This window comes from Chelonia mydas, chromosome 1, assembly GCF_015237465.2.
Source record: "Chelonia mydas isolate rCheMyd1 chromosome 1, rCheMyd1.pri.v2, whole genome shotgun sequence".
NCBI lineage: Eukaryota > Metazoa > Chordata > Testudines > Cheloniidae > Chelonia > Chelonia mydas.
This window is the reverse complement of record NC_057849.1, coordinates 201808051-201832290: the sequence shown is the minus strand read 5'-3', so window position 1 is coordinate 201832290 and position 24240 is coordinate 201808051. Positions and strand designations below refer to the sequence as shown.

At 46.8% G+C, this 24240-nt stretch overlaps 1 protein-coding gene across 1 annotated transcript in view; it reads left to right on the top strand.

Moving 5' to 3' along the window:
* The first annotated feature begins 1118 nt into the window (after positions 1 to 1118).
* FSTL1 (follistatin like 1) overlaps positions 1119 to 24240 on the top strand; it is an 80863-nt gene continuing 57741 nt past the window's right edge. The window contains exons 1-2 of the mRNA XM_007062067.4: positions 1119 to 1311; positions 1478 to 1534. Of these exons, the coding sequence (XP_007062129.1) occupies positions 1309 to 1311; positions 1478 to 1534 (60 nt within the window). The 5' untranslated portion in view covers positions 1119 to 1308. The remainder of the gene's footprint in view (positions 1312 to 1477; positions 1535 to 24240) is intronic.

Genomic DNA, 24240 nt, shown 5'->3' with positions numbered 1-24240 from the left:
GCCGTGCTGAATCCAGTCCCTCCTCGACACATGCAGCTAAGGCGTGTGCTGCTACCTGAGCCTGGCTGCTGCTGTCACGTGGAGACCTGAGCCCAGGTGTGAGCAGGGCCACCAGGCCAGTGGTGGCCTTTGCCTGGGGTGGGGCATTGTAGCCGTTTGCAGCAGTGGAAACTGTGAAGCTGTTTTGCCACAGGTCGGAAAGCAGGCGAGCATGTGGCGCCGGGCTGGGAGGTGGGAGGGCACTGGTCGTATTCCTGGAGGCTTCATCACATGACATAATTCTTACTAACATTCCTGGAGACTCCAGGATAAACCCTGGAGGGTTGGCAACCCTACTTGGAGCCCCCACTGCAAGAGGTCCTGCATCTCTGGGCCTGGCCCCACAGGGCCTCTTACTTGCAGGGCGGGTGTGACTGCCCCTCTGCCCACCAGGGAGCCAGCAGGAGCCTCCATGCCCCTGGGGCGCCTCACACAGTGGGTCCAGCTAGCGTGACTGCCCATCTACCGGAAGTTGGGGCCCCCCCAAAATTCAACTCCTAGCTATGTCATTGCTACATCCCTCTCCCTTTGTGCAGCTCCCACCCACCCAGATCGGAGCAGCCTCGCTTCATTGCTGGGGGAGACACAGGAGAGAACTCATCCCCCGCACCCCGCTTTCTTCCCCCTTCCAGCTGCTCGGCAACTCCCCCCCCACCCCTTCCCGGAGAGCACCTTCCTCTCCTTGTAGGGTTGCCAGGTGTGGTTGGACATGTTCCTGGAGGTCTCATCCCATGACAGCATCTTTAATTAAAGATTCATCTTTAATTCCTGGGGACTCCGGGCCAACCCTGGAAGGGGTTGGCAACGCTGACTCTGTGGCACAGCCTGAAGCCCCCCAGGAGGGGCTGGCAGGCTCGGGAGGGCCTGTGCCTGCACGCTGTAGGGATGCATGGAAAGCCTCCCTCAGCCCCATGGCTCCTAGCCCCATAGCAGCGCTGTGTCCCTCCCACCGAGGGAGCCGGAGCGGGAGGAGTCAGCGGCGGCTCCCACACGCGCCGCGGGCCCCGGCTTAGCAGCCGCCGGGACGCAGGGGGGGGACGGGACGGCGGGGCGGGGCGGGGCGGGGCGGGGGGAGGAGCGGGTGAAGGGGGCCCGGGGGGCTGGCCGGGAGGGGCGGAGCTGGAGGCAGATGCGGGGAGCAGAGCGCTTCCCTCCCAGCGCCCTGATCAAATTTCCAGAAGAAGAAGAAGGAAAAAGCAGCAAAGGTCCCTTCTCCGCTTCTCGGCCAGCCCGCCCCACTCGCGCCCCTCTGCCCGAGCCAGGAGCAACATGGTGAGCGGGGCGGCGGCTGGGGAGGGAGAGGCTGGTGGTAGGAGGGGTGGGGAAGGGGACCTCAGAAGAGGGGGATCCTGGGGAAGTTTTCTGGGGCGCCTCTTTCTTTCCCAGCCCCCCCTTGCCCCCTCACACGCATCTCTCTCTCTCTCTCTCTCTTTTGCAGATTTGGAAAAGTCTCTCACTCTTTGCCCTCGTGGCCGTCGCCCGGCTGCACGCTGAGGTATGTGCGGGGCTCCGGGCTCCCCTGGGCGCTTTTTACGAGGACTAGATTGCCAGCTCCTGCACGAACACGACATGTTGTTAAGTGTAGCTGCAAACACAGACGAGAGCCCGGGGATAGTTGGGGTGGCTCGTGCTCGTAGTCCAGCGACTCGCGAGCCGCTTTGATCCGCTGCAAAGTTGGGAGCAGAAATCTAGGCAGCGGATGCGCGTGAAAGCAAATGTTTGCCTTTACCAGGGGAGACAAAGCATCCAGCGCAGGGGGATTTGGGGAAAGAATAGATGGCGGGGCGGGTATTTGGAGGAAGTAATGGATCTGGGGGGTTCAGAAAAGTGCCCTGGATGATTTACACTTTCCTTCGAGCAATTTAAACAATTAACAGTTTCTCCCTCCAAAGCTTTCAAGCAGTTTCATTTGGTGAAAAATACACCCACAGTTGGGAAAAGTAATTTTTTTTTCTTGGGGTGAAAGTTTCAGCGTATAAGTGTGAATGGAAATCCTTGTTATGTATTCCTTTGGGAGCTAAAGTTACATCTGTCTGGTTTACTGTTAGTGCGTTTTCATATTTTAAAAAGCATAACAGAATTTTGTTCCCATGCGGTATATTAAATCTGAAAATCCTCTGCCAAAACCTAAGTCCTGTAGTGTGATCAGCTTGTGTTTATATTACTGCATTTTCATGCTTTCAAGTTTTAAAGTGAGACTGTACTTTTTCTGAACATTTCCTTTTTTACTGCATTGACCTTCTTCAGGAATTAAAAGCCATTAACTCCAAACTCATAAACCCAAAAGTCTGGTGATAGAAAATAAGCGGTATCTGAATTCCCAGTGCTACAGCCTTTGTGAAAGTGAGGTCTGAAACAAACTATTTTATAATTACAGCAGGAAAATGTGGAAGTGATTTAAAGAAAATGAACTCAAGCTGCACTAGGGAGAGAAACAGAATGTGCGTTTATGAAGAAAAGAGATCCCTGGGGGGGGATCTTTCTTTCCACTTGCATTTTATCCCCCTTCACATTTGTTACAGATGGCTAGCCGCACCCTGAAGCATCACAATTTGGCTCTGCCTAAAAATGTATAAACACATCTGATTTCCAACAAAACAGCTGATTTTTTTGCCTCCCATCCATTGTCCTCACTACCATGGTTATGGCAGAGACAGGATTTAGAATAATACAACAGATTTTTAAAAACCTAGAAACTAAAGCTCTCCAGTAAACTCCCCCACATATCAGCATCTTGCTGAGGAGATGAAAAATTCAGAGTACTGTGGCATGCCAGGAATGGAGGCGATATGGAAAGGTGATGGGGTCACAGCTAACACTGCCAAACCGGCTTTAGTGGCAGCGTCCATGAAAACTGAGAGGGAGTGGATTTGAGCTATAGCATGCATTAACATTTCACATGTGTATGTGCATAATAATACAGTAATACTAGCCTTCTCTTAGTGCCTGACATACTTACACAGTCAGTATTTCCATACATCAAGAAGCTGGAATTCAAACAGGAAGCAGTTTTATTCATCTTCTTAGGCACGTCTACACTTGGAGCTGGGGGTGTGATTCCCTGCTCATGTAACCATACTTGCACTAGCTCTCATCCAGTTAGTGTGCTAAAAAGAGTAGTGTAGCTGTGGCAGCACGAGTTGTGGCAATCAGCAGCATAGACTATTTGCCTTGAGTACAAACCTCCCCGGATCCTGCAGGTACATACTCAGGGAAGCTAACGCATGCTGCTACTGCGGCTGCCCGTGCTACTGCAGCTACGCTATTGTTTTTAATGCACTAACTTGATGAGAGCTGGCACAAGTATGTCTGTGTGAGCTGGGAATCACGCCCCTAGCTCCCAGTGAAGATGTAGCCACAGGGTAGGTCAACACTAAGGCTATGTCTACACTACCGTAGTAAGTTGACCTACGCTACGCAACTCTAGCTACGTACCTTAGGTCGAGTTACCGCAGGGTCTACACCGCGGGGGGTCATCGGGAGAAACGCTTCTGTCGACTTACCTTACTCTTCTCGTCGGGGGTAGAGTATGGGGTCGACTGGAGAGCGATCTGCTGTTGATTTGGCGGGTCTTCACTAGACCCGCTAAATTGACCGACGGTGGATCTATCTCAGAGCATCAATCCCAGCTGTAGTGTAGACATAGCCTTAGAGTGGCGTGTAGAGTACAGATAATACATGCCCAGATAGCGTGGGTATAAATAGCAGGGTAGATGGTGAGGCACTGCTTAGGTGAGTAGCATAGAGTGCCATACATGCATGACCCCCAGGGTATATATTCTACGTGGTTCTCTAGAGTCTAAACACCCAAGCAGTGCTTCCAAAGTCTACACTGCCTTTTTTAGCGGTGTATTGTCCCGCTGTCGGAGCCTTTCCTCACTGCCTCCCCAGGCCGGAGCCTTCCACGTGTAGGTACACACTGCAGTGAATGTGGACTCAGCTTGCCTCTGTCACTGTGGCGTATAGCTACATGTACCCTACACACCACCACAAGGGTAAACAAGTGTGGACAAAGCCTAAATAATAGTAAACAAACTATAATTAATTCTGGTCAATGTATAAGTCAAAATCTCTTTGTAAGACGGTGTGCATTGGTACAACTGCAACATAAATGTTAAATAATAACCATGATAGTGGTCTGTGCACAAGAGTAGGAGCTAGTGGATTTGGATCAGGGATGAATTTGGACCCTGATGCCAGCTGTGCTACTAGTATTCTGGGTAGCCCAGGGGTTCTCAAACTGGGGGGGTCAGGAACCCTCAGAGGGTCGCAAGGTTATTATGTGGGGGGTCATGAGCTGTCAGCCTCTTCTCCAAACCCCGCTTTGCCACCAACATTTATAATGGTGTTAAATATATTAAAACATTTTTAATTTATAAGGGGGGGTCACACTCGGAGGCTTGCTAACGTGAAAGGGTTTGTAGGTGCCTTAATTTTTTTGATGCCCAAATTTAGGCACCATAATATCTCTGTGCCTTAATCTTTCCATATATAAAATTGGGATAATGAAAATTTTGGCCATTAAGTTTTTAAAACCAGGTTTAAAGTTAGGCTGTTCAGTGTGGATTTAGGTATCTGAATAGATGGTCTGATTTTCAAAAGTGCCAGGCACCCTGCATTTCCACTTCAGTCTATGGAAGCTGGTGAGCGCTCAGCTCTTTTGAAAATCAAACCATTTAGATACCTATATATGACTGGCACACACTATGGGAAATCTTGGCCTACCTTTCTTATGAAGAGCTGGTTGTGTTTGAAGACTAACTAGTTAGTGTTTAGAAAACACTATGAAGTTAAAACCCCTTATCTAAGTGCTATGTATTATTATTATGTCTGTGACATGCAATAATATTGTATAAATATAAGTATGTTTTGTTCTGCAGTTAAGTACACATCATAGAAACATATTGTGTGCCTCTTTTAGATTTCAGAGATGATCACTTCTCTAGCTGTTGTCTGCTTTTGGTGGATTCTGTGTTCAGTGCCATTCAGTGTATTCATAAATTAACACTGGGCATTAAAACCTGTAGTCCCTATGTAGGCAAAATTGCTACTAAGCTCCACTGGAGTATAGCTCTCCCTACCTGTCTAGATTTTTATCCTCCGCTCACCCCAGTGCTATTGTTAGGCCCATTAGTAATCTTTCTTGAGAAGAAATTGCTTCAAAAAAGGTTCCTGGGATTCTTTTGTGAAGACTGGAAAATTGTAGACTTGCCAAACCGTGGGAGATTTTCTTGGCCAAGCTCAGAAACAATCACAAGAGCAATAGATCCTGAGCCCTACCACCCAGATGGAATCGAGCCATCAAGCTCATGTAGTTCTGTTTATCTTTCTCTTCTGGGGTCAGCATCTGGAATCCCCCTCCTGCCCCTGGTCGTGTTGGATGATTCAGTTGGAGGGATCAGGATCTCAGTGCAAGATTTGTATGCTAGTGTCGCAGGGGCTGCCAGGAAGATAGGTCAGCTATGAACCCAAGCAGTCCCTTTTCTGGGTACAGGGGATGGTTCTGGGAAGCAGAGTTTATAGTGAGGTGACTGGATGGGATAGAAGAGAGGAGAGAGAGAGAGACTCAAAATATCTTTTACCTTCTCCATATCCTCTCCCATGGGAAAGAAAATGAGTGTATTAAAAGTTAATCCTTAAGCCTCTAAGTCTCCTATATGGTGCACATCTCATCCCTGGGTGCTGAAGGAATAGTATGTAAATACCCAGTTAACAAGAAATAAATCCAGACACTCTGTTCGGTTGTCTTTACCGGGTCAGAGGACTTGTATATATCGGAAAGTTTTACCAGGTTTTAACATACAGTATAACTATGACATGTTAAAACCCTATTGTAGACAGGACAATTTGTATTTGAACATGTGTTAGCTGGCAGGGGTCAACCCTAGTAGTTTACCTTCACCAGCTAATGTGTGTCAGAACTATAGCATGCCTTTGTCTACTGGTATAGACATTGCTTCAAGCTAATTGGAATGTTGCCATTGACTTCCCAGGAAGCAATATCAGAGTCAACATTTATCTGAATTTTGTCCTGTCTGATATTTGTGCTCTGACACCATCCACTGCCTTGGAATCCTACCTTTGCATCTCTGCTTGGCAGCTAGTTGGACCTACATGTCCATAGTGATGGGCACATTATAAATGCATTAGACAGAAAGAGAGAAGTGACTTAGCAAGTGCCACACAGCAAGTGCTCAGGCCTGCAGGGTGTTGAATCCTTTGGCCCAATCCAGCAAAACACTTAAGCATGTGCTTAACTTTAAGGGCTGTGCTGTATTAGGCCAGAGAGCTGAGCACCTTGCAGGACTGAGGTCTAAATCGGCAGGTGAGTCAGCACTAGAACCTCGGAGCTCTGTCCCAAGAACCCAGTGCCATGCTCTAACCCCTACACCATACTACCTACATGTAGGGATGTTACCAAGCATGAATTCAGCAGCCTAAATTCATGGAAGGGTGGATATTGCAAGCTTCAGAATATGACAAATGTAAGGTGTGTAATGCATGAGTGTATGTGACTCTGTGGCATCTCTCTGCAAACAAAGCTGCTGTTTACTGACAAGTCTGGGCTGTGCAAATTCACCAGCATGCAGCGAGGGCCTTCATCTGCCAGAGCACAAATTCTTTGCCTGTAATTAACAGGGAGCTGCTGGTGAGAGGCAGCGTAAGTGTGCAGATCCCCTCCCCACACAAGACGAGGGGAGTGATTGAAACTCATAGTGTTGTCTACTGCTTGGGCTCCAGCTGCTGTTATTGGAGCAGCTGCTTCCCCATCAGGAGGGACTGGGGCACCTTTGATCTTTCTTGTGTGGTGTTACATGTTGAAGAACATTTTTCTTTGAACAGATGAAAGTTTGTGACAAAACTCTGCCAGATGCATCCTTCCAAAGTAATGTGACTCCTGTTAACCAGACTTTGTTTTCACATCCCATCCCATGAGCCAGATGAGATTCCCAGAAGTGCCTCGTTCAGCCAGATTGTGTCTGTCTCCACGGGGGCCTCTGTTATAGACGTTTCTGCCATATTTCAGAGTCTGAGCTGATCTAAGAACAAAGTGAACATTCTTTGTAAAGGTTTATCCCTCAGGCTGGTGTCTTTGGTATTATCAAAAGAAAAGACTAAAACTGTTAATACTCTGGTTTATTTTAGAGACGGGTCTGAACAGCAGAGTTGTATCTAGATCTAGACTTTTGCAGAGTTTGTGGGTGCTCTGAGCTGTGGATATGGGGTCTTATGTATTCTATGTCATCCTGTGTGTCCTATCAGTTATGAGTTCTCTGGAGCTGGAACTGTCCTCTTTGTACATATCTGTACATAGACCAGCACAGTGGGATCCTGATCCTTGATTGCAGTTCCTAGGCGCTACTACCATAGTATAAATAACTAGTAACTGAAAACCCTGGCTGTCACAGGGGTGTAAGTCATAAAGTCATGTGTTTAAAAAAAAAAAGGGGCCAAAATGGTTGAGAACTTAAAAATTGGATGGTAACGGACCGCAAATCCCAGTGATAATTGAACCTGGTGATATTCTGAACAGAGAGAGTGCTCAGCCATGCATGTGGCTGTTTCCATCACTTCACACTGATTGAGCAGACGTAACAGTGACACACAGAGTGACAATCCTGGAATCTTTTTATGTAGATAATGAATAAGGTGCTGGATTACCAGGCCTAGAGGCTTATGTCCTGTGTTTAAGCACAGACAAAACACAGTATGGGCTGTGGCGGTGCAAGCTTTTCCCACCTGTCACTCCATCAATGTGCCTCAATCCTGACCTTCTTTAGTGGTCAGAGGGGAGTTCCAGCCTGTGACCCATTCAGTCCTTGATCTCTCTGCTGGAACTGCCAGTTCAGATACCAAGGTGCTTCGAACGCATGGTGATGGGCACCATATAAGACTGCAGATAATCGTTGTCATTTATGCTGGCATTGATAGCAATATGAGCTCCTAACAACTCTGAATTGGGCTGAGACCAGGCTACTGAGCAGACATCAGATAGTAATAATTGATTATTATTTGCTTGGTCTGCAACTCAAACCAGCTACTTAGAGGTCAATGTCTGCAGAGCCTATTCCCAATCCCCTGAGCCCTGTGAAGTATGATTTCCTATTCCACTCCTTAGTTCCCTAACTCCAGCAGTAAATACTTGGAGGCCAAGAATGTTGTTGCTGATTACTGTTAGTTACTGTACAGTTAAATTAAAGAATAGCCTTTGTGACCAGTCAGTCACATCAAAGATATTGGGACTCACTGGGCTGGGACTCACGCTGAAGGCTCCTTTGTGACGAGCTGGCTAGGAAAGGGTAAGGGGTCAGGTGGATTTGCAGGGAAGGGGATCTCATGTCTCCTTAGCTCAGCTGTATCTGGATCCCTCAATCCCACTCTCAAGCATCTGAGCAAATGTGGTGGTGAAGCAAACTAAAGGCTGGTTTGAAAGCAGGAGCTGGCTTAATGGCTTTCATATCATTGGGGAGTAAACTACTCCTCCCTTGCTCTCTGAAACACACCCAGAATGCAACCAGACAGCCAAGAGATAGGCGTTACAGATGGAAAAGATCTGTTAGGTCCCATCCAGTCCATCTCCTGCTGAGTAGCACAGGGTGGTTCCCCATAGTGTGCGCACCGGGGCTGTACCCAGTCCACTTTTGTCCCAAATGGTATGACGCCAACCATTCCCTTGAAACACTATTATACTGTCTAATGTTCTCATGGGTAGCAGGCTTTTCCTGCTGGTCAGCCTAAATTTTCCTTTGCTTATTTCATCCCATTACTCCGAGTAATACCACCCTAAAACTGTAAGCTCTCTGGCATGGAGATTATCTTTTGGTTATGTGTGTGTACAGTACCTAACCCAGTGAGGCCTTGATCCCTGACCTGGATCTCTAGGTAGGTGCTCCTGCAATTTTAATAGATAGAGGGGGATCAGTGCAGACAGAGGATTTGAAAGACTAGGTAACATGACAAGAGAAAGGGGCAGGTTTCAGAGCAGGAATGCAGGGTGACTGTGCACGCCTTGGTGCTCCACCATAGCTGTCCCAAGCTAGGCTAGGGCAAGGTTTGGAGCAGGCCAGAGGAGGGACTGAGGTGTGACCAGGGAGTCCATGAACTTTGAAGCATGGGCACCTAATCTTCATCCATTGACAGGAGATCATCAATCACCGTCACCAGTGCAGTGTCTGCACAGCTCTCAGACCAGAACCCCAACTAAATAGGTCAGAGACATTTGGACTCTAGATACTGCTGGAGTTATCTTGTTCTTGATGATTTTCCCCAGAAATTGGCGTTTCAAGATATGCTGATGGCTGGAAAGATTATCTGCAGCAAAAGGTGGTTTCTTCGTAATTTTACACTCTAGGTCACACAAAATCTGTGACAGAGCTAAGACTAGAAGCCAAAATTCTTGATGATGTAGCCAGTAGGTCACACTCACTCCCCGCAGATTGCCTGTAAATTTGTGTGAGTATTTCTTTCACTGGCCTTCACTGATAAATATTGGTGAGAACTCAAAACCATAAGCCTTCATCACAAAGCTCCATTCACTGTTGATTTCATAGTTAAGTCTTCTCAGGTGCCTGTTCTGCCAGGTAGGAAAGTCCGTGGAGATTCAGAATGTCAGTTGGAGTGGGAGGTAGAGTAGCTTGATGCGAGACTGAAGCCCGGAGAGAAATGTGCCGATCTAAGAAATCTGTCCATCCTCAGAACACAGTATGGGACAATAAATATCCATCTGTAGCAGTGGCCCAACAAACTGCAACCTCAGGGCCAAATCTGGCTCTCAGGATCCTGTAATACAGCCCTTGGCTAGTCCCTCCTTGTAACTTCTACACAAGGATAAAGCTGATCAGCTCCTAAGACTTCAGGTGAAAAACGAGGAGTTTCTATGCATACATCAGGACAGATACAAATGAGGCAGAGCCCTCAAGTTGCTGGCACATTGCCAGCATGGCCCTTGGTGGTGCACAGTTTGGGTGTTGCTCCAGGTGTGCAGTCTGGGGCTGTTTACTAGATGACTAATCAGTCTGGAAAGCAATTCCTAGAGGCCTTTCTGTGCCACTGGGACCCCTGCCATTTGAGCACAGGTAATTGTAGCCCGAAGCCAACTGCTTTCCTGCTGCATGATGTAACTCTTCACAGCTGTGCCAAGCTACCTTTGGGCTTTCTTCTTCTGCCTTGTCTTTGGCTGCTCTTTTCCTTTGTGATTGAGGAAAGGGCGCTGTATATGAAGAACTGGTTTCTAGCCTTCAAAGCTCAGGGGTCATGTTGGCCACATCTGGAGTGTTGTCTGTGCTTGGGAGAAGGAACATCCTGCAGGGACAGTGGGAATGGATGATTTGAAAGGATTGTAATCCAGTTCCAAAGGGGGTAGACTGATGTTGGAGAACAGTTCATTGAATCCAGGAATCTGGACAGCTTAGTAGTGAAACTGGACCATTCATCTTAGGTCACTGGTCTGAATTTGGCCTGTAACAGCAGAAACTGTAATATCTTACTGACAGGCAGACCAGTGTCAAGATAAAACCTTTTATTATGAACAGGGACTATGTACAGGAATGAGGTAATAAACTTCCTACTACCCTGTGTACTGTAGCTTGTGACTGCCCTGTCCTGGACTGCTTTGTTTCTGACCCAGCAGGAAGTATGTCCCAGGAAACCCAAAGAGTGCATGAGAGTGTACAGGAACTCTTGTAAGTGCATTACTACACTTCCTGGAGGACGTAGGCCTTGTCTACATTGCGGGGACTCCGGTTGTATAGCTAGGTCGGTGTAGCTATGCTGGCATAACTCTGTAAACATAGCCTACGGTGATGGAGGGGGTGTTCCCATCGCTGTAGGAACATCACTTCCTCGAGTGACAGTAGGTAGGTTGACAGAAGCATTCTTCCGTCACCCTGGCTGTGTCTACACCAGGGGTTAGGTTCGCTTAACTACGGCACCCAGGGGGGTGGATTTGTCACATGTGAGTGCTGCAGTCTCACCAACCTAAGTTTTACAGGTGGACCAGACCTGACTCTGTAGGAGAGAAACTGCAAGTTACTCTCCTCTGATGGCTGTTTGGTTGCTGCATGTGATATGAGCTGGTGAGCTCGTTCCTATCCCTAGAGGTGGTGGTAGGAGGCATAATAAAATAACCTTCCATATAGGGTACTCATGGGGGCTGTCTCAGCAGAGAGGGCAAGCACTGAATTGCCACAGAGACTCCATTTCCCTTTCGCCCCTGCAGGTGAGGCTCCAGGTGGGGCTAAGTCATGTCACATCAGAAGCTTGCTCTGCCACTGCCCAGGCTGCACCTATTCTGTGGCCAAAGAAGGGACTTCAGTGTTCAGGGTTGTCAGCTACAGCACTATATCCACCCAGATAAAACCAGCTTCGCCTGGGAAGAGATCTGATTATTGTTACCTTGTGAAAACAACACTGTGGGCCGCTACCACTATGAGTGTCCCGGCTCACCAGGAGCGTGTGTGTGTGTGTGTGGTCTTGCTGCCAGCCCCTTGCTAGTCCAGTAACAGTTAATAGACATTCATCTCAAAAATGGCCACCTGGACTTTTAACTTCACGTAGCAGGGTGTGGCAGGGCCCCCTTGGCTTCTGCCTCTGCTAGGTTCATAAAGTCACTCTGAGACCTTGGGTTTAGTAACCACTGGTGCACATTATTTCAGGCTTGTTCCCACCACTGTTTCACCATGTACAAGTAACCCTTCACTGTCTGCAGGGAGGGGAGAACTACCTCTCTGCTTCCATTCCCTGCCTTTTCCCTTTCCTCCTGCTCTCCCCGGGCTTCCTTCCCCTGAGGCTTTGATGCAGCCCCAGGCTAATTAGCAGCTGTCTCTGCCTCCCCAATTAGGGTTAGGTTACCTCCAGCCCGCTCTAGTTTGTTCCCCTAATGAGGAATGGGGGTGACAGAGGGCTGAATATGCAACCCTCTGCCCAGCACCCTGTCACACTCCACAACAGAGAAAGTTTGTCACACATTGTAATTGAAGGTGCAGTCAGTTTGTCAGGCCATGACCTGGGGCTGGGTTTTCTGAGTTAGGCCCAGTGAGCTTCTTTGCTGCCCCAGCACCACCTCTTAGGAGAAGCGGGCAAACTTTTTTTATGTCACCTAAGGAGTCTGGATTGCTAATGCCTGATGGAAGTGCTTGGAGACCTAAGTTCACTGCCCTTCTTTCCCAGGTGACACAGTTCTTTGGACAGGTGTGTCAGGGTGGGGGCACCTCCAGCAGGGGGCAGAGAAGAGGTATCGTACTCCTCGTCACGCTGTTACACGTCCCTGGCTCACTCGCACTGTCTGTATTGTGATCTTGAAAGAATCCTTGTGCAGGTCTCTGTGGTCACTATGCTGAAGAGTCAGGACTCTAATGTTACAAAATGAGGGTGTGCAGATGGCTGGGTTTGTTGTGTTTTCTCAGTCCTGTTACCTACAGAGCAGCCAAGTTAATTATAGGGCAACCTGACAATCTGGTGGTGCAGGGCTGGCTCTGATTAGCCGAGAGGACCTGTTTGGAGTATAATAAACATGGCCTCATGCTTTAGAGGCAGGATGGCCTAGTGTTTTCAGTCACTCAAGAAGTGTGTGTAGACAGGATAAGCACACTCTCTCTCATGCAGCATTGTTTCCTACAGTGCTCTTATTAAGCCACACTTTTCAAATGTGGCTACTGCCCAACCTGAGACACTTTAAAGGGGCCTGAGATTCAGAATTTGCCAAGCACCCACCTGCTGAAAAACTGACCCTTTCACAATGTCTCAAGTTGGTGCCAAGAATCAGTAGTCACTTTTGCAAATCCTGGTCATTAGTGTCTTGTCTAGTCTAGCTTTGTGTGTCCCATATTATGCTGCCTCCTTCCTATTCTTTGCAGAGGCAATGCCACAACCTAATATCTCTCCAAAGTTTTTTTCTTCTTCTCAAATAAACAAATAAGGTAAATAAATAATCCCTTTCCTTATTTCATCCCATTAGTCTTAGTTATAGCCCTAGGTTCATGAATACATACCGTAATTCCCCTCCCTCCCTCTCTCTTATCTCCACCTTTCAGATATTACAGACCTATGTTGCCTCCACTGCTCCAACCTGTACATGTTTAGCTCTTTAATGTCCTCATAGCACAATCCCTGCCAAAGAACGGTCACTCTTGCAAGTGTCTCCAATTTGGCCATATCTTTTTGGTAATGTGGTGCCCAGAACTGAACAAAATTGTCCAAGTGCATATAATGGTCTCTCCAAACACTGTGGAGGAAAGTGATTGGAGGTGCAGTTAGTCATGGGGCAGTGGGGGATGATATGTCAACCAGATGCCTGCATGGCAATGAAGTAAAGTGGGTTCCTCCCCCCTAGCTCTGTTATCTAATGTTTTGCCATTGACTGAAAAATCTCAGATGCTCTAACAGCCTAGAAGTGTATGAGACATCAGCATAGAGTCCTTGGAGAGGTGAATTAGCTGGGGTCATCATGATTTTTATCAGGACAGGTTTATATTCCGTCCACAGTATTATATTGTATGGGCCCCTCTGCTGAAGCCTCTAGTGAGGACTTGCCAGAGTCACAAATGCATTACCGTTAGTGAAGCTCTTTGAGACCCTTGGATGGAAGGTGCTGTAGACATGCAAAGGACTATTATTACTTGTTTTATATTATCTGTTGTTATACTAATAACATTTTTCCAGCCCCACTGTGGGCTAAATTATTGACAAATGAACAGATGCACATGGGGAGTAACAATGAAATCAAGTTCTAAAATGGGGACGCCCCTCATTTGTGGATGGGATGGGGTACACTTGAATGCTGTCGACTGACCCAGAGATAGAGACAGACATCCATGGAGGCAGAGCTGAGGTAGTGTATGGGGGGGAGGTGCGTTTTCAAAGCTTGCTTCCTCTCTGAGGGGAGCAGGAAGCAGCTCTCATGGCTTATCACTTATTCATGGCTTTTGTTAGTAGCACAGAGATAACAAATGGAGACATGCTGTAGGGATGGCACTTGACATTATGATAATGTAGATTCTCCATTAATTTAATGTTGTAGTTAGGCAGCAGCTCTATGCAGAATTGCTTACTTTGCCTGACAGGTCTATCTAAGGTTGACAGGAGAAGAAGATGGGTTAGCGATTCCCATTAGTTGCTATGGCAACCAACGGAAATTACTTTCCTTCCTCCACTTTTTTCCTCCCCCTCTCCCCCAGCAGTGAAGATGTTGTTAAAACAACAAGGTAACATTTTTTAAATATTTCAGCTGCTGTCTTCTGATTTTAAAAAGTGTGTTATTCATATTTTTATAGCAAAATCTTTGTGTATAGGAAAGTAGAGGCTATAGACTAGTGATTAGAGCAAGCAGCTACTTTTCAGAGACTCTGTTCCATGCCTGGCTCTGCTACCGATTCACTGTATGACCTTATGCAAGTCACTTATATCCAAATTTTTCAACTTGGAGGCCTAAAAGAAGGCATGAAAAGCCATGCTTAGGCACCCAAGTAAAAAATGGTCTGATTTTTTTAAAGGCGCTGCAGATCATAGAAGATTAGGGTTGGAAGAGACCTCAGGAGGTCAGCTAGTCCAACCCCCTGCTCAAAGCAGGACCAATCCCCAACTAAATTATCCCAGCCAGATGATTAGTACTTCAGAAATATTTCCAGGCGTAAGAAAGGAGAATACTCATACTTGCCTACTGCACAGTAGATCTTGAGGATTAATAAATTAGTGATTGTAAAATGCTTTGAGAAATTCAGATAAAAACACTAGGAAAATACAAAGTGTTGTTATTACTGTTTTATGTAAATAAATATATAATCCTACCTCTAAAAACAGAAGTAATGCTGTGCAGAAAAGTGACTGTAAAAGTAGTACTTTTATATTTGTACAATACTACTATCTATGCTCTATGAGATTCCAGAAGTAATCTGCTAAATTTAATATAATTAAATGCAAAAATCCTCTGTTAATGTAATACTGAGCCCATATACAGAAACACTCAAAACTCAAGAAATACAAATGCTGACATTTTCCTAATAATGTGAACTCACCCATCTTGCACATATATACTATTTTCGTATTAATTAGGATCTGCAAATCATAGCGCAGTATGTGTGACTTTAAGCACATGTGTTTTCCCATTAAAGACAATAGGAATAGTCACATGCTTAAAGTTAAACAGATCTGTAATTGTTTGTAGGACTGGGTCCTTAAAGCTGTTAAAAGCTACCTTTACTAATGTTAGTGAGCCCTTATTCACACAAGCAGTTGAAGCACAGTCTAGCCCAAGATGAACATCTAAATATATTGTTGCCCCTCTTCTGACCTTAGTATCCCATTTGTTACACCATGTTGCCCCTCTGCTGACTGGTAGCAGAGTTTTGGGCCATACAGGTTGGCTTCCCAGGACCATGGAGTCTGGGTATATTCTAAGTGTAACTTGTTTTATTTATACACATGCACCAGTCCTCCTGGAATAGAGGTGGTCACAAACAGCATGCAGACAGTCTCCTCTCACAGAAATCTCAATGGAACACCAATGACAGGTTCCTACCAAGCTGCGCTGGCTCCCAGATTGACTCTAATCAGCAAGATTAAGGTAGAGAGCAAGTTCTCGTGCTGCTCCCCAATGCTCTCAGAGGATTCTTATATAACCAAACTAACAACAATACAAGCATTTCTTCTAAGACTGAAAACTTGCTTGCATGCTGAGACAAAGAACTTGGAGGGCTGTGTATGACCGTGCCACTTGGGGACACCTAGCAGAACAATATACAATATTTGCAATGTGAGTAAATGAATAATTTCTTCAGCACGCAGATCTTATCTTCAGATGTGTTTGTGCAGTGCCTAGCGCAATGGGACCTTGTCTAGACTGAGGCCTCTGGGTACTATTATCATGTGTATATATATGATACAGATACTAACGTCATTAGGACAACCTTTGTTTTTGCCTTCCCTGACTTTGTGTTTAAGTCTATAACTTTAATACTGTATCATTTTAGGGTTTGGCATTCAATTACCTTGTTTTTCCTTTTAAAGAAAGCAAAGGTAGAAAAGAGAAATTGCCCATGCGTGTTAGCATTTGAATGGACCCTGTTGGGCTCTCTGAGGGGAATAGGGAGGCATGACCGTACATTCCCCCCCCATTGTTGCTGCTTTTGTTTGGTTGGCAGCATCTTTCTGCAAGGCTAGGTTAACAGGACAGCGCTATGAGTCAAGGGGCAGATCACAAGTAACATAAGGCGATGCCATTTTTACGTTTTTCTTACTAGTGGTGGCATGAATTTTTTGAACTGGGAAGCCTCTCATTTCTGGTTATGAAGCAACATTTTCAATATGTGCTCAGGATGTGAGCTCAAGACCCAGGATGTTAGCGCCTAATGCGTATCTGGCAGGAAGGGCGAAGGCCTGGCTTCTCAGAGGGACTTATGCATGCCATGCTGAGCATCATGGTGCCTAACTTTTAGGCACCTAGAAAATCACAGGAACAACACTGTGATCCATAAAGCCTGCATTAGACACCTAGGCTCCTATACAATGCATGGGGAGAGATAGGCGCCTTAGCTTCGAATGCGATCTACAAAAGCCAGCACACTAAGCAGGGAGACACCTAAAGTACCCAATGAGAGATGCCGATGACAGAGGTGTGTCCTTAGCCCTGCCCTTTTCATGGAGTTCAGCCCCTGTGTCCAAGCTGCAGGGAGGAACCTAGCTCTGCTAGCAATCCACAATCAGGAACCCCTCTCCTGGAGCCAGGCGACTTAGGTGTCCAAATTGTTTCTTGTGAGAATGAGTGAGTCACCTGCCTCGCTCCACACAAAACAGCTGGAGAAGGAGGAAGTGGTCATGCTGGTAACTTTTAGCCCAGTGGTTAGAGCGCTACCTGGGATCCAGGTTCAATTTGCCCCTCTGCCTCAGGGGGAGAGAGGATTTGAACAGGGGGGTCTGGCCCCTCTCAAAGGGTGCTCTAACCATGGAACAATGAGATAGTTTGGTGTTAGGCTCCCTCCGTCTCTCTTGTTGAAGCTGTTCAACTGTGGATTAAATATTTAGAGTCATTGGACCAGAGAGAGAGAGAATGACTCTCCAGTCCAGTGGTTAGGGCACCCATGTGAGAGGTTGGAGACCCAAGGTTCAGTTCCCCTTCTCCAATGACTGTTTAAGTATTTATCCACAGAGAAACAGCTTCAGCAGGACAGCCTGAGGGAATACCCCCCAGACTAGCCCATCGCTCGCTCGTTAGAGCACACTCCTCGGAGCAGGGGGGAAGCACACTCCCTTGTTCAAATCCTTTCTCTCCTCAGGCAGAGGGGAGAATTGAACCTGGGTCCCCCACATCCCAGGTGAGTGCTCTAACCACTGGGATAAAGCTTATTAGGTGAGTGGTGGCACCACCACCACCACCTCCTCTAGCCAGCTTTTGAATGTTTCCCAGTCTGCTGGTAGGTGGCCTCTGAGCACATCTACCGGGTCGGGCCCTGCCCGTGAGATAGGCAGATAAACGCTTATCTTCCCCTGGTTTGTGGATCACTCTGGGGTTTATGCAGAAGGTAGGCCCCCAGATGCCTAGTGGGGCAGCAATATGCATGCACCTAGGCGGCTTTTACTGCGAAAACTTAGGCACCAAGTGAGTTTGGGGTGCTACAGGGTTCAGCAGCAGCCAAGTGGGAGTTTTGTGGATTGCAGTGGAGCCTAAAACAGGGTCTTAGGCACCGAAGTACCTTTGTGGATCTGGGCGGGGTCTGAAGTGCTGTGTTACTGTGACAGCCATTTCCAAACCATGGGACCAAAGATTCTTCTCTGACTTGTGGCCAAACAGAACTAGGCCCCAGCACCGAGAGCGCTGGTCCAAGCTCTGTCACTGACTGTCTGTATGACCCTGGGCAGATCACTTAACTGCTCTGTGCCTTGGTTTCTGCTTCTATACACTGGGGATAATATCACTTTCCTACCTCACAGCATGGGTCGCAGGACTAAATTACCTAATGTTTGTGTGGTGCTTTGAGATCCGTGAAGGGAAGGTGCTTTCTCTCGGTCAGATCCAATTAACTGCGGTCTTTATCATCCACTATTTTCCTTCAGAATAGAGTTTGGATGTTGTCTGTACTGTTGTTCTTCTAATAAATGGTGCTTATAAGAAAATAAGAGCCCCAGTTTTTGTCACAGTGAACAGTCTGACTCCACAAAAGCGACCCTCCCTCTTTGTCCTCTGGCAGCTGAACCCCAGCATACAGGAAACTGTGTTTTAGAAATGAGCCCATTTACCTGTAGAAACGACCTATTGGCGGGTGTTGAACATAGATTGAGATTCTTTTGCTGGCCCCTTCTACTCCTCCACCCTCTGTGTGTCTCAACGCTTCCCGGACTCCTTGGGGTGAGATTAGTTAAAGTCTAGACAGTTTCTGCTGAGCCCTGCATTCCTTCCATGCAAACCACTCAGTCCAGCCATCTGAACGCCCTTCCCTTTTCCCCCATACAGTGAGACTGCAGGATAGGCATGGTTCTCCCAGAGAAGCTGGGATTGATCTCGGGTTTGCCTGTGATACTGAGGGGGGTTAGTAGTAGCTCTGCTACTGGTAAAATGAAGAATAATCTTCCCACACACACCCGGGTAAACATAGAGCGAGCTTGGCCTCCACTGAGTTTACAAGAACCTCTGAGGCAAGCTGGCAGGCCTCATTTTCTCAGCAGGGGACGGCTGAGGTAATAATTGAAAAACCTGGAGATTGGAGGGGGCACATTGAACCTAGTGGCTTAGCCCAGCTCAAAGAGATGTAGTAATCTGGTGATCGATGCTCAGGCCTCTCTGTAAGGGATGACATGTAGCTGTGCCCCCGAGGGAAAGCCCTGAGAGTTGTCACTTCCAAGACTCAGAAAAACCAGCCCCCCCTCCCGACCAACAAAAAGGGTCCTTGCATCGACTCTAGCTAATTATTCCTAAAATGTTTTAGAGAATCATTTGACACAAAAAATAACACAACCTGTGTATTTTTATGTTGGTCTGTCATTTTTCTTCCCTTATCCTACCATGGCACTGCAATCTGGACTATTGGGATCTGTACTGTGGAGACCTCTGATGTGTCCCAGTGGGGGAAAAAAAAAGCCAGCATGTTAAATCTGTTCACCGGCAAGGCAGTACAGAAATCAGGCAGGCCAGTTAAAAATCGAAGTCCTGGGATTAAGCCTCAGTTGTGACTCAGGGGGTTGCTGCCCCACAGCACATCACTAGCCTATGCTCCTCATTTCCTGATGAGGTCACAGGGCAGCAGTGGTTTGCATCACCTTGGGATTTGCCGTCACGCTGTTTGTCACTGGCTTGCACTCCCCATTACCCCCCACACTGTGGAGGGTGCAGCTGCCCTGGCTACACAAGGGCAGGGCTACAACAATCCTTGAATTCTCACTAAGCTGCCTGAACTAGTGAGAGTGCAACCAGGTGGGCTTTTCCCAGATCCTTTCCAACAGTGCTCATCCTGATCCCCATTCCATTAGCACAGGATGTCACCAGAACGACACCACCAGGCTCTTGGGAAAGGGCTACAAGGGTTTCAGCAGCTTTAGCTGCCCTGCGAGCGTCCTCCCTCCCTAAGCCTGGCAAGCAGATGCTGAGTTTAATTAGGGGAGATGAGAAGCATATCCAGAATAGTCTCAGGCTTTGCAGCAGCACGTCCTGGCATTGATCCAAAGAACATTCACTCACCCCCGGAGCAATTCGATCAGCACAGTGCAACGTTTTGAGAACCCCCTAGTGCAGGGCTTGGAAGGGGCCATGAGAAGGTCCTTATGATGCTTTCTGAAGAATGAAACAGCAGGGAAGCCTGGGATTTCCTTCCTTCCCCTTTAACCTCTTTCTGTTTTCTTCCTCTTACCATGATGTGCAAAGAATCCAGTTGCATAAATAAGCCTAGAGGTGGGGCCAATCCCTCTGCACTGCACTGCCTGCAGCAAACTTATTCATCCCACACACAAACTCCACATTGTGTATTTCCCAGTCTAGGTGACTTATTCCATATTCAGGAAAACCACAAACAAAGGAAGAACAAAAATAAAGGGCCTGATTCTCCAGTGCTTTGCACTTTGTCTCATCAGTTATACCTGTGAAAAATGAGTGTACAATGTTATCAGTGATGCACGTGTGAGAGGAAGGATGGTCCAGTAGTTTGGGCTGTAGCCTGGGACTTGTGAGGCCTAGGATTTATTCCCTGATCCATTACAGACTTCCTGTATGACAAGTCACTTAAACTCTTTGTGCCTCAGTTCTCCATCTGTAAAATGGGATAATAGCACTTCCCTATCCTACAGGGGTGTTGTGAGGATAAACACATTACAGTTTGTGTGGTGCTCAGATATTATGGTAATAGGGACCATTTAAGTATCTAAAATCAAATTCTGATGGGGTAATACTTTATTCAAGTGTAAAGAAAAGGCATAAAACAAAAGAGTCAGGCCCTATGTCTCTAGCTGCCATACTCCTATTCCAGATATGGACTTGTTACACACATGGGCGGCGGGTATAATAGGCCAGGTCTCCCCTGGCCAGCTGCCGCTGACCCTGCCACCAGATGCCTGTGCTTTGGTGGCCCCTTCCTACTGGGAATGGGTTTCTGGCAGAAGTTTTTGCTTACTTATTATGCACCATGCAGGTTCCCAGGAGGCTGAGAAGGCGGTATCTGCTACTCAGCTTCGTGGGTCCCTTGGACTCCCAGGGAGATTACTGATGAACCCGGGAAGCTGAGCAGCAGATAGCGCCTGCTCAGCTGCCAGGAAACCTGTATGGCGCATATAAAAGCTCAGTGTTCTCCACCCGCCACTGCCTGGCTGCTCCTCTCCAGCACTTCACCCCGCTCTCCAGAGGTCCCCGCCGCCGCTCGACAGTTACTCCTCTCCTCCCCACTTGGCCCTCTGACCATGTGCGTCCCTCCTCTCCTTTCCCCCGCTCAGGCCCCTCCCATTGCCACTCGAGCAGGGAGGCGGGGGGAGGAGAGGAAGACAAATGCATCCGGGCGGGGAGGAGAGGAGGGATGCGAGCGGGGAGGGCAGGGGAGGAGAAGAGGGACACACATTGAGTGGTGGGGGGGGCAGAGTGAGGAGGAAGGAGAGGAGGGATGCACATGGTGAGTGGGGAGGGGGCTGAGCAAGGCTTGGGGCAGAGCAGAGGTTGAGTGTGGGCAGAAGAGGCGGGATTGGGAGCTAGCCTCTCCGAGGGGAAGCTTCACTTGCCGCCCATGATTACACAGAGCTTGTTTATAACACCAGATGTATTTATCAAGATCCTTTAATGCTCTGCCAGGTACCTTTAAGTAAGGTATTTTACACACAGTGTCACCCAATACAGTTTAGCATTCCATTACATCTCTCCCTTTAAGTTCTACTTTCCTACCATTTACAGTACTTACATTGTCATGCTGATTTGAAGTTCAGTACATATCAATCTGTTAAGTGTCTCTGAATTGTACTGGTTTTCTAATTACATGACCCGAATACGTAACACTTGGTCATCTGGCTGTCCATTAGTTGCAACGACTGACTCTGGTATCTTTTTTGTCTGATTTAGCTACTCTCTTCATGTCTGGCCACAATGGAAATAAGTTATTTTCCGTAGTTGGAACAGTAGTTCTGAGTTGTCTTCCCATCAGGAGTTGTGTTGGACTATATCCAGTAGCCACTCTTGTTGTTGATCTGTAACTCAGAAGTGCAAGGAATGGATGTAGGATTTTCTTGGCTACATCTCTCTCAGCCTCTCCATTTACTTGTGGGTAATGTGGGTTGCTAATAATATGACCAAAATCATATTTTGTTTGGAATGACTTAAATTCTGCTGCAGTGAATTGTGGTCCGTTGTCAGTCACTAGATGTTCTGGAATACTGAAGTGATCAAAAGTTCACTTCAGTTTCTCAATAATACTACAATATGTTATGTTTTTCAAGTTCATTATTTCTATATACCTGTAAAAATAGTCCACTATGACCAGCTAATGATGTCTTCTGAATTCACATAAATCTGCAGCTAGTCTATTCCAAGGCCTTTCTGGTAGGGGTGTTTTTACGTTGTATGGTTCAGCATTGTCTCTTAAGTTGATTTGAACTGGATCTCATTTCAAAAGTCCAATGTCATCAAATTCTCCATCAAGTTCTTCCACCTTTCTCATTAAGCCCATCATGGCTGCAACGTTGCAGCAGGGAACGCTGTTGGTCTGTGATCCTTTGATCACATACGCTCTGAATGCATAGCTTTTGTCTTTGTCAGTTATTTCTGTGGTGAACTGCCCATGCAGTTCAGAATACCTCCAGCTAGTCAGAGCTGTGTCAGGTGATTTCAGCTCAGGTAGTGGTTCAAGGTAACTGCAAGTCTCTTCTGAGATGACTGTGACATCAGCTCCTGGGTCAGTTTTAAAGTCAGTAGTCTTGCCATGAATATTCAATTTCACTCCCCAGGCAGACTCTGTCTTCATAAGTGATAGATTCCAGAAACAATGGCTCTTGATTGTAATATGAGTCAACTCCATGACTGCTTTGGTGCAGCAAACAACTGCAAAATGTCTGCATTTTATGCCCGTATTACACTGTGTGCCTCTGGCTGGACATGCATCATCTCTTGGGATATTACTTTTTCCACACCTTGGGCATGTAGGCTGGCATTTGTCCCTCTGAGGGCTTGTCTACACTTACGGTGCTATGCTGCTGTAACGCTTAGTGAAGACACTACTTACACCGATGGGAGAGCTTCTCCCATTGGTGTAGGTACTCCACCTCCCTGAAAGCCTGTAGCTATGTTGACGGGAAAAGACCTCCCATCGACATAGAGCTGTCTATAGTGGAAGTTATGTCAGTATAAATGCATCGCTCAGAGGTGTGGATTTTCCACACCTCTGAGTGATGTTGTTGTATCAACATAAATTTGTCGTGTAGACCAGGGCTTAGCCTGGGAGTTCTCTCTCCTTTCCTCAGGGGTTTTATGATGATGACACGGCTGCTACTCTGAAACACTCATGTGTCTGTCTGTTTATAGCTTCTAAGCTGGTTTCAGGTTTTTCAGTTGCTCCTGCCTTTTGTTTTGTTTGATTAATTCTGACTGTTTTGCTATCTGTACAGCTGTGTTTGGGGTTAAATCTCTCTTCAATCATAGCTGTTAGGAAAGGTTTTTATCTTTTATCAATAACCAGCCCCTGTCTGTGATGTTTTCACATTTTGTATTCCCAAAATCAGTTTTCAGTCAATATATGCAGGGCTCTTATAAAATATTCAACATTTTCCCCTGGTTCTAGAATTCTCTGGTGAAAACATGTTCTTTCGTAATCCACATTTCTCTGAGGTATAACATATGCATTAAACATAGCCAGAATCTTTTCATAGTCATCTTTGTGACTGTCTTCAATAAAGACAAAGGAGTTAAAGATATACTCTGCCTGTTTCCCCATAGCATACATTAAAAACAATACCTATATATCTCCAGTTTCTTTGTGCAGCTTGGTAGCAATGTGAAATCTTCCAAAATATTGTGTCCAATCTGTCCATTCTGAATACTGAAGTTCTCTTGGGCATTGAAGAGCGGCCTGTTGATGAGATCCTGCCATGTTTGTTGCTGTTCCTTCTGTCTGCAAACTTTGTTGCTTTGTTCTTTCTATTTTTGTTCTTGTTTACTCCTGACACCGTGTCATGTAGCAGAAATGGACTGGTTACACAGAGCTTGCTTATACACATCAGATGTGTTCATTGTAAGATCCTTTAATGCTCTCTCAGGCATAATGCGGCTGAGGGTCATTTAAAAAAGGTGTTTTACACACACTGCCACCTAGTGGCTGAACTGTATAGTGCAGTTTAACATTCCATTACACCTGGGGTTCTCAAACTTCATTGTACCGCGACCTCCTTCTGACAACAAAAATTATTTCACGACCCCAAGAGGGGGGATCGAAGCCTGAGCCTCCCAAGCCCAAGCCCCACCGCTCTGGGCAGGGGGGGGCCAAAGCTGAAGCTCAAGGGCTTTGGCCCTGGGCAGTGGGGCTCGGGCTTCAGTCCCGGGCCCCATAAAGTCTAAGCCAGCTCTGGTGACCCCATTCAAAGTGGGTCACGACCTACTTTGGGGTCCCGGCACACAGTCTGAGAACCGCTGCATTACGCTATCCCAGAGAGAGTGAGCACACTGTCTCTGTGCTATTCTGCTTTGGAACTGCAACACAAAATGACATCACAGCTGCCACTTCAGCATACAGTGACACTTCTCTACGTTTAAAGGAG